This window comes from Agrilus planipennis, unplaced genomic scaffold (genome assembly GCF_000699045.2).
Source record: "Agrilus planipennis isolate EAB-ADULT unplaced genomic scaffold, Apla_2.0 scaffold199, whole genome shotgun sequence".
In the NCBI taxonomy this organism is placed as follows: Eukaryota; Metazoa; Arthropoda; class Insecta; order Coleoptera; family Buprestidae; genus Agrilus; species Agrilus planipennis.
In genome coordinates this window covers 411,720-423,232 of record NW_020439011.1, presented here as the reverse complement: position 1 = coordinate 423,232, position 11,513 = coordinate 411,720, and the positions used below count along the sequence as shown (strand labels likewise).

The 11,513-nt window shown below is 32.3% G+C and overlaps 1 protein-coding gene across 2 annotated transcripts; it reads left to right on the top strand.

Moving 5' to 3' along the window:
• Positions 1–5,118: 5,118 nt before the first annotated feature.
• Positions 5,119–10,484, top strand: LOC108741301. 2 transcript variants are annotated; one of them, XM_018476068.1, is made up of 3 exons: positions 5,119–6,178; positions 7,473–7,694; positions 9,207–10,484. In XM_018476068.1, the coding sequence occupies exons 1-3, from the start codon at positions 5,945–5,947 to the stop codon at positions 9,630–9,632; spliced, it is 882 nt and encodes a 293-aa protein (XP_018331570.1). In that variant the 5' UTR covers positions 5,119–5,944; the 3' UTR covers positions 9,633–10,484. The 2 variants fall into 2 exon arrangements, with proteins under 2 accessions (XP_018331570.1, XP_018331568.1); XM_018476066.1 differs by having other exon boundaries at positions 5,125–6,178; positions 7,473–7,874; positions 9,207–10,483.
• Positions 10,485–11,513: the final 1,029 nt, after the last annotated feature.

Here is an 11,513-nt window from a genome sequence, read left to right as displayed (position 1 = left end):
TTATAAGTATATATTACATTTTTAATTAAAAAGGTATTTACTACAGCTTGCAACTTTCGTAATTCCATATGGTAATCGCGAATCTTTAAATATTCTGTCTTTTTTTCGCTTATCTGCATCCGAGGTACGAAGAACTGGTTCAATGTTTCAAATCTCAAAAATTATAAATGTTTCTTTAGTACACAACATTAGTGCAGATCAATTTTTTGAAATGTTTTCCCATAACAAAGAAAGCATACGCGCCTGTCTGACGCTGAATTAAAAAAGAAAAATAAATTTTATTCCAATGCACAAAATTTTATTTAATAAATAATTTCTTAACAAACATAAATACAGTAGTATAACAAAATTGTTGAAAATTTTGTGTTTTAAGAAGTTTTTTGAAAGTTTGCGGAAGTTCAATCGAAGTTGCTTGATCTTGAATTTTCTTAAACAACATTTTAAATGATTATAAAGTTTTTCTTGCACTTAGATGCTGTATATACATCGTGTTTGTCGGCGCAGGATTATATGAAGAGTAGTTTAGCTTTTTGTCATTTGTTATAAAACTTTTTGGCGACTATTTTGCGTTTTAAAGATATGGAGAATTCATGTGCGTTCGCATCGAAGAATTCGTGCCATACGAAAGTTGTGTACGAATTTCACGTTAATGGTGTAAGTTACGTAAAAAATAGGCATTACCAGTACTAGTCAATTTGTTATCCATTTGTTGTAGAGTTCGGTGAAAATGTCGGTTGTGGTCTGGAAATTGGTTTTAACTCCGGTAACCTAGCTTTATGAAGTACAATTTACTCATACAGCTAGATAACCAAAGAAAATATCAATTCCACTGGATCGGGCTAGAAAGTTACGTACTGAAGCGTCTAAATTAGGAGCGGTGAATTTTCCTCTAAACTGACCATGTGATATGCTAATAAGTTATACACACGCGTTAGTTAACACGACAGCTAAAGTTAGTTAACACGTGATCGAAGCTAAAATAAAATCCGATTGCGAGCTGTGCTCATCGTCGCGAATGCTCTCAAAGAACTGACCATTAAGGTAAAACAGGACGATCATGTAGGACATTTGGCTGGCTTTCCCCAACATCTACGTTACTTGAACAGTCAACAGTCGTCGAACTTGATCTAGCAACCAGTTTCCATGCCAAGCCCAACCTGTTTCGTATGCTGTTGGCCTACGTATCGGCAATGGCTGATCTTGACTCTCCTTTTTCTTGTTGTTCTTACTTAGCAAATTTACTGCCGCTTGGTCAACTCTTTCAGACACTTTACAGTCCTATACTTAAATCACGAAACCGCCAAAAATTCTGCATACAAATCTTTCTAGCCCGATTTCAAACCACCACCGAAACCTCAATCCAAACATCGGCACAAAATACTTTACACGCTTAATAAAGCTTTCGTCTTTTAAATATTAACTTGTTGAACTTAATACGTATAGAAATATACAGAACATCTTAATTTTGTCATCATCACCACTGGTTACGAGTTATTTTGCCAATTACAACCCTAAATCCCTATAACTTATATCACAAAGTTTAATATTTTCTTCTACAACATTTTGTCAGATTTTTTTTAACAAACTGTGAATATTATTAAATATATATAGTATTATGAATGCCTATCTAATAAGTTACCAAAAATGCATAGTTTTTACCATGTAGTAGGTAATACTTTAACGTTAATCTAAGATTTTATTGTTTTGTTCTTCTGTAGTCATTGCTTACAAAGCAGTGTACAGTTGTGCTATTTTTATTTACTTAATATTTTAACAGCTTTTGATTTTGGTTCTCTACCTACAACATGAAGAACGTTAGCCTCTAATGTAACTAAATTTATTCAGTTTTACGTACGAAAACGCAGCGAATCATCTATACGAGTGGCATGAACTACACTCACCTGAAATACGAAATCTCTTCATATTTTGAGCAAATTCAATTCAAAATTAATCAAAAAGTACAGAAGAATGTCTAAAAATGTTATACTTGGTGTTCTACAACATATTTTTGCTTTATCGTCTTTAAAACTATGAAAAATCGTGCATTTGTAAAAGAGAGATCAACGATGCGTTAAGCGAGTAACCCTCAGAAAATGTGAAATAAAATAGTATCGTTTAAAACGTATTAAGCGGGTGCCTGGCCATCAATAACAACGTTTTAAAAGAGAATACACACTATAATAACTCAAAGAAGAAGTTTCAATTGGTAATCATTTAGATTATTTCCAGTATTAATGAACTAAAGTTGAACAAATTGAAAAGAGAAGTCCAAAACTTATTACACCGGCAAAAGTAATGGATCAACAATTTATTACCATTAATAACGTTTACTTACGTTATGTAAATTTTTATTATGTGTATAACAATTACACAATTTTGTTCATAAAGTAAATATGCAGTCTTACGAAGCGATGTTGTAATATTTAAAAATATTTTGAGTGCTTAAATCGGCTGATTTTGTTTTATTTCTGCATGATTCGATGTAGAGTTCAAGAAAATAAGAAGATACCAGTTCTGAATTTTATTTCGTTGGTTTGAAGGAATTTGAAGTGTGAGATTTCAGTTATTTGTTGTAATAGTAATTCCACGTGTTACCGCGTCTAATGAGTAATTAGACGATGGCTATTTCTGTACTGGACAGACGTCGTTTTTTCTTTCTTGGCGTGAATGTTTCCTTTTGAATGAAGCATGAGAGACAAGACAAGATCGAATCGTCGTCAACGTAACGGCCTGTCGTTGGAACGTTCGAAGATTCGAAAGAGCCACGCAACCAAGGAGAAAGAAATTGTTTCAAAAGTTACCGGCTGGACGGTCGGTTGGCTAGCTGGGGCCGGCCAAAAGACAGAACCGATGAGCACGAGGTGCCCCCGGCGGTCCATAGCATCAGCCAGAGCTGAGAAGATCAAGAGTCTGCGTCATCAATTCGAACGTTTTACCCAAAGGCATTAACATAACCGGTCGGGCGAGTAAAACTTCATTCCATAGGGGCCAAGTTTAACCTCCCGCGCTAATACTACGACCAGGCGATGCTGGAGCACGACCCACGTCGCAGACAACCATTGTGAAAGATTCCGACTTCTCAGTTCAGGAATGTGACCAAATACAACGTTGACATGCCTCTCAACTTTATTATACATCTACGCCATTCATCCATATGAAACCACAAAATTTCAAACTCATATTCATTGAATTATTTCGGGAGGGGAGCTTTGAGCTTTCAATTTTTCTCACAGTATTTGTAATAATTATTAAGGGAGATGTCTGTTATTTTTCCACAATCGAAACATACTTGTAATAGTATAATTATGTTATTATTTACTGAACAAAAAGGAATATTCTATTATTTCACCTGTGGTGTCTGGGTTTAAATCTAGATACTCAAAAACTCTATTGCAAGCAACGAACCCCTAAAAAATCCTTCCTTATTAGCTAAATATTATTCAGAAACGTGAACATTAACAATTTAGTATTGTATCCTTTCGGATACAGAAAAGGTTTTACTTTACTACAACCCTAATGGAAAGAAAAAGTCAAAGTATTTTCAAATAAATTCAAATTGATAATTGTTATTCAAACTCGTAAAAATGCTGCATAAAAAACTTATGTAAGTACGGCAACGTTGTATCGGAGAACAGAGAGATGCTGCTGGTCCATTGCCGATTATAACCCACAATCCAAATCGAACAAGGAGCCCGAAACTCAAAAAGTTGGATAGAATGATTTATTACTTAATTATGCTCAATTTTAGATGTATTACCGATAGTAAGTCTTAATTTTTCAGAAAGGAAACAGAGAAAATTAAAAGAAAAATAGACTCGATTGTAAATAAATTCTTTATCTGTTTTAGGCAGTCGAATTTTCATCGATAACAGTAGNAAAGTTGGATAGAATGATTTATTACTTAATTATGCTCAATTTTAGATGTATTACCGATAGTAAGTCTTAATTTTTCAGAAAGGAAACAGAGAAAATTAAAAGAAAAATAGACTCGATTGTAAATAAATTCTTTATCTGTTTTAGGCAGTCGAATTTTCATCGATAACAGTAGGTAATTTTTGGTATTTTGAAACTCTCTGAAAGTTTAATAATGTATGAGATACTATTACTTCCTAACTTATAATATCTCTTCTAGGACTACTTTCTCTAAATTCCTTTTGTAACAGCTTTTTAGTATAAATGTTCAGTGGACTTTGCAAAAACTGAATAAGTGTGCAATTAAAAAAAGCAACTTAATTCTAAATCAGCTAAATATATTTTATAATTATTACACGCATATTAGGACCAATTATTATTTAAGTACTTGATACAAAAGGGAGAGTAAACAGGCTTACTAAAGTGATATTAAAATGATTTGATTATTAAGAATTTCGAGCTAACCAATTTTATACCACAGTTTAACGTTAATAGATTGCTACGAATATTGGAAAAGCATCTTATTATTGTCGGACGACGTAAAGTTCAGCAGAGAATTTGTTTCAATACGATTTTCCCTACTTGATACTCAAAAATGAATCACAAGAAACAATTAGACAACTCATAAATCGGTCTTAACAACATCAACAAATACTTACACATCTTTAGGTACCACATACCTGTTGTTAAGACATTATCCGTACCTACATAATTGAACTTCATTTAATGTATTCATTTATCTATACGTAATTAGGACATTTTAATATACGACATATGTAAAATATAAACTTCCCCTATTTAATTATAAAATGATAAAGTCAATTCTTTGTTACATTTCGAAACATACGGTTAAATATGATAATTTTTACTAATTAAGCAAACGATATAATTAAAATAGTTTCTTCTACGGTACTAAATAATACGATTAAGTGTTGATCAATATTGGGGTTGAAATAGCGTAAAATTTTGTCTTATGTCCGGCGCATTCACCATTTCTGTAAATTAGTTCTTATTTAAATATCTTAATTTATTTTATATAAATAAGGCACAAACATACATAATTCGTTCATTTAGGATTCGTTTACCTTTTTATCGCCTGCACTAAACATAGAAATTTTGATATCCAATTGCACTTTTATTAATAAAAGTCGCTTAAGATCGAGAAATACATATACATGTATTATATACCTATCATATTAAAATATAAAAATGCCTATGTGATACTTATAGGTCTGAAATCTTATTTTAAAGTTTTACGAAACCGTATAATACTCGTGACGTTAAGACGCTGCTGCAATTGGCCACAATTCGTTAGCTTTTTTGCTCGGAGAGCTTTCAAACTACGGCTTCTTTATATGAGGATTAACTCGCTGACCTTGGCTGTTACTGAAGACCAAAACTAAAGAGTTCTTCGCATATTAGCAAATGCTATTCATTGTCATACGAGAAAAAGGCAACGAAGACAGACACATTTACGAGTCTGAACAGGGTGCGAATTTCCTACGGGAAAAGTCTAAAGAATGAAACAAGGAAACAACCGAATAAAGATAATAATATTGAAGAGGTCTGTTTCTAATTGTAGATAAGGGTTGTTTTCGGTTAAGCTAATGATTTTTACGTTGCACCGAATAAAATGTGGGGCAGTTGTAGGGTCTTGTATGTAATCAGATTTGAACGGTGGCGTCGGCGTCTACGACGCCATCAAGAAAAGGGATTTCTACAGGAATATATTATTATGTTAAAGGTAGCCGAGCGATAGCGAATTTGTCCGACCAAAAATAAGGGTAACAGCTGTAGGAATATAGGGAGTGAAAGCTCGAGGAAGATGCTGCTGGGACTTGGGGTGGCAGCAGTAGCAGTAGATTTAAGCTCGCGCTAGGGGTACGTTTCAAAACGCGTTCAACAATGGGGCACACCAGTAGTACAACTGACAATTTTTCAAACGGCTGATTTCAAACTAATAAAGCAGGCACTATTTTTTTTATTGTTACATACATAGGTACCCCAAAATAATAAATTAAATAATTCTATAATGGATTATCTAACAAGTTTTTACGGATGTGTATTTTTTATGGGGTTAATGGGCAATGGATGTTTAGTTTTGATGTTGTGCTGCGGACGGGGGGCTCGGATGAGAAGCCCCCTTCTATTGGGCCTAGTATTTGCCGATTTATTTGTCTGTTGCCTCAGTGGACCCATCACTGCTGCCAGATACGTTATTACTACTTGGACACAACCTTGGGAACGACTGGCGATATTCATGCAGGTAAATAAATAAACTTTTTTCTAAAGTTTTACTCTCTATTATAACCAAAACTATTTAAAATCTTCTAAACTTTTACACGTTTATATGCAGGATTCTAAAAAAAATATTCTTCAACAGGTTTTGTACAAAGGCGTTATGTATATTTATCGGTAACACGTGCTGATGTAGTTTTCACCCCTAAATTAGTAGGGCCTTTAATAACATCAAACCTTACTTAGGTTGGTACAGCGAAAAAACGTTTAATTTAAGTTAAGTTTAACATTTAATTTAAGTGCGGAAATAGATTCAAATTAAATTTAAAAAATAATTTAAGTATAAGTTCTTATTTTATGTAGGTACTCATGTAATAATTCAATGAATTACTTTTTATCCTTAAATGGTGTAAGGACGATTGTTTTGCCTGAATTTATTTACTGTTTCAATCTAACGATAATAATTGGTAAAATATTCAAACACTGTGTCATTGTTAAACTTAAACGTTTACAAATCTAATTAGTAAATATTTAGCGGTGCTTTGGTACAAAAATGGGAGCTAATATTGTATTATTTATTTTTAAAAATTTTGATTGTATTTTTAATGGTAAAAGTAGCTACAAAACTAATAGTAGAAAGTTTTAGTAATAATTTAATGTTACTAACGAAAGACAGGCACGAGGTTTTAAATTGAAATTTTGTGAATTAGAGCGAATTCCAATCAACACAGAAACGTAAACAAACATAAAGTGCAATATCAACGTTTGTTAGATAACCAAATAATTACAATTTAATTGCCAATGCGACTGGAATCAATAACTGAATGACCCGTCTGCTGTAACAAAAGGGTAAATAAGTTTGTTACATATTTCAGTAGTTGGGATAACAAAATTGTTTAATTTTGTTACAATAATATCTTTGTAAAAGTATTTCAAACAGTCTAATTTTGAGTATTTTTCATTAATAACAGTTGGAAAAGTATTTAATCGAAGTTCAGAATATACGTAATTTCCACAATTTTCTTTCGAGTTGTTCGAAAGAAAATCCATAACAAAATAACATCTGCACATTTCCACGTATGTTAGAGATAATAATAACTTCTATTTATACGTATCTTTCTATATATCTTTGACTTAACATATCCGATTTTCGTAAGCCTATTGGATATTTCAAATTAAATCCTTAGCAGCGTCGATTGAAATCGCTGAAATTTTCCGATTGCTATATCAAGGATTACTAAGAATCCTTGCACAAACTAATTAAATTTGCAGAATCTAATTACCTATATGTAACTGAAAAGTGTTTTTTTTTATTTTATCAGGAATGGCCAGTTTCGGTAAGCACGTTATCAATGATGGCTCTTTCGGTGGATCGCTACTTTACAGTAAAAAACTACAGACCAGCACGACAAGTTGTTCAAAGACGAAATCTTCTGTTGTCTGCAGTAATATTTACGTGGGTGTCTTCAGCAGCCATTTCGAGTCTTCAGGTGTTTCAAAAGATTTCATGGAAAAGAGTTATGGTGATCGCTAAAATAATCGTGGTACATTTGATACCAGCTTGTGTGGTTTTTGCCAGTCATTTAGGTGTTCATGCAAAACTTACTGCTTTATCCCTTACAGCCCGAGCCAAACATGGGGAACTACCCCTTCCTATGCCCCTTCTCAGGCGACCAACAAATGTTATTATTGTAGCTGGAATTTCCAACAAACCGAACGAACCGGTACGTACAAAACTGAATGGAAAATGTTCAAAAAATTCATTTCTACTGTTTTCTAGTCTGTCAAAAAATCTATTTTAGTTGGTACAATACTGCTTATTAACTGGAGGAATAATTTTGTTTGTTAACTCACTTGGGTACATAAGCTCAATTCTTTCGATGAGAGCTTTCTCATTTTTTCTCACCGATACAGATTTGTAATCAAAACTAGTTTTCAAAGCATGAAATTACTTTTTCAAACTCGGTACAACATGAATTAAATGCATGTTTCGTAGGGTCATGTCAGAACTATATTTGATTAAAACAAAAGCGACGAAATGGGGAATTAGTTTTCGATTTCCTTGAAACTTTAATACGTTGTGTAGTTCGGAATACTGACGAAATTAATCAACAAAAACTAAATTAGATTAGCGTAAGGTTGGGTCAGGTTACCTTACTACCTTTTTTCGAACCTAGAAAGCTATTTGAAAAGACGATTATGTTCGGCGTGTTGAACTCCATTCGTTTCTAAATCACTAAAATTATCTGATGTGCAATTGGGTAATAGGAAATATTTATTCATTTCACGTTGAAGCCAAGCATCAATTTTTTACTTCAGCAACGGGCGAAAATTGTATTTTTTATTTTCTTGAAATTTTCACATTTTCTCTTATGTTTATACTGAAAAAAGGCCATGATACTAAAACGCTGTTTTTACCGTAAACTCGCGCCCGACTTAATGTAAGAAGCGAGTATTGATCCCTTTTTTATTTAGATTGGAAAGAAAATTTTCTAGATGCATTTTAAACATCTCGATTCACAGGCTTTAAACAAGCTTGCGAAAACGTCGTCAAACCAAACACCATCATTACAGAAATCACTTATACTATTATTGTAATAATGACTTCAAATAATTTCTCACTTACCCGTAGAAATTTCCTTAGTTCATGCTAAAGAGCCCTGGCATTCTTCTATCCTAACGAAAGATTTTTAATGTACTAATCGTTTTTAAAACATCGATATTAAGTAAGCATAATCTCATCATAAAACCGCGCATTGATTTGTAAATATTTCAATATCTACCTGTTAAAAATTTATAGTTTTTCCGGAAAATGTACCTCACTGTAGTCACATTTGTTAAAGCACACCTTTTATCCGATATTCTTAGCATACAACTAATAATGTAGTCTGAATGCTATCGTTGTGTCCTTTCTGTCTGCACATTTTTAGATAACATTGTTTGCTTCGGCAGATATTACAATGCCACTGTTACGTGTTTAATGGTCTGTTAAATAAAATAAAAGAGGGAAGTTTGATACGTAAAATTTATAAGTAATTCCAAAAACTTTCTCACAGGCGTCCAGTAAAGCAATTCGGAAAAAAGATGTGGACGACGGCGATAGCAACGACGAACAGCCTATGAAAAGTACATTGCGAAGTAGACGAAAATTGGCTAATGCCCTATTGTTCATGGCGACTTTATTTGCCTGCTGCTGGCTGCCACATGTCGTCTGTTTAATTTGTACCGAATTGAATGTGTCTCCGACGATACTTGTACAACGTTACAGCTTGTTCCTTGGCCATGCACATTCGGCTCTGAGTCCAATTTTCTATTGGATTTTAAATCACAGATGGCTGATTCCTCCATGTAAAATTCGATTTCCAGCTTCCAACAGGCACATGGCATCCTCAACGAACGAGGCCGCCCTGGGGCCCTTCAATCCGCGTTTTGTAAGGCCTCCACATCAAGCGCGACGATGTTCGTCTCATTATCTTTATTGACTGTGATATCTCCATTTAACGAGATAACTATCTCAGGGTGATAATATTTTCATGTCGGCTATTTTTTCATCTTTTCACGGCCTTTGTCACCGTTGGTAGAGTTCTATTGATTAATTGTTGAAAAAATATTAACTGAACCTCAATAAATGAAAGCAAATTGAAAACCTCCAAAGGGTCCGAAATTACCTAAAATGTACCTTTAGGTACATTCAAAGCATTTACAGGATGTCACAAAAAATAAAACCAAACTAATATGATCCTTCAAAACTTAATGGCTTTCGCTTATTGAGGTTTTACAAAAAGTATTTCGGATTTTGGATTTATAAAAATATGATCCTTACGGAGGAAAATAAAAAATGGCCTAAATTTTATTTACAATACTAATAATGAGCGAATCGCAAAACATAAAAGGTTACATGCAGGACTCTACCAAATCAATACCAAAAAATTTCGTAAGGCCTTGGGAGATTTGCCCTTAATATGAAATAGCAATATAATTTAGTAATACAATTGGCACAGAACTAAATGCGCACAAAACAATTTAACTGCATTGTTTTAAAAGGTAATAAAATGTTTAAATTGTTTCATCCTTTTTATAATTGATCGGTAAATATTTATTGATTTTTGGTGGTTTTTGCCGATTTGTTTTAAGAGGGACGATCTCGTTCGTGTTTTTATTTATTGTATATTTAGATTGAAAAGTTAGTTGCATTTCATTTATTCCACAAACCGCAATTTTTTGATAATTTTATTGCACTGAAACTGATAGATATGGCCTACAATAAAATACAAAAGTGTAGCTTTTGGTAATTTATAATAAGTTATATTTTTATACAGGCTCCTTCATTATCACTGTTAAAAATTTTGCAAAAGATACCATATCACTTTGTAAATTAAAATAAGTATAATAAATAACAATAACGGTTAATACTATTAAAAGTCATCATAAACATTGACAACATGTTGCTAAATAATTTTTAGATTTTAGAAAGCTTTTCGTTTATTTGTGTGTTTCTAAAAACATTTTATACGTTTAATATTCAAGTGTTTGCAACATGATGTAGGTACCAATGTATTTTGCATTTTATTGGAATTTGAACAGTTAAATTTTAATTACTAGATGCATATTTACTCATATGCTACGATGACTTTCAATTTTGTTAACTTTCGAATTAGCTAAAAATTTTTAATTTAAAAACTCAGCTAGTCGTTAAATTAAACTGTTTTAATTAAACCTAAATACCAAAAATTCAAAGAAAAAGGACAAAAATAAACATGTATGTATATGTATTTCAAATTAATTTCGAAATGTTTTGCTTAGAACTACAGTAGACAAAACTTTTCCACTGTAATATGCTTTTCCTGATTAAGTGTTTAATGTTAATTCTTAATCATATATAAAGTATAATTCTATTTCTTTAAAAAACTACTCTAGTCATAATAGCCATTTATTGTTTTCTGAAAGGTGTTTTTAACCATTTAAATTATATCTTTTCCTTATAATCAACAATATACAGTGACTATACTTCTGACACACCTTTTTTCACATTTTGAATAATTAAAAAATATTTTTTTCCAAGAATTACTTGATAAATGTTATTAACATTAAATCATATAAACTATAAAACAAAAATTGATACCTTGGTCACTTTGTATATTGCTAATACCTACAGGCCTTCGCAAAACAATAAAGAATAAATGTTATTAACTTAACTTAACAATTAGTTGTTTAGAAATTTAATATATTAATCCTGAAGAACAAAGTTAATTAATGGTTCCTTAAACTTTTTGAATGTTGTTCCTTATTGTTGTTACTTGTTCGTTTTCGTAAGTTACTAAGAGAAGGACAAAATGGCACCAAAAAGTAATGTGCCACCTATA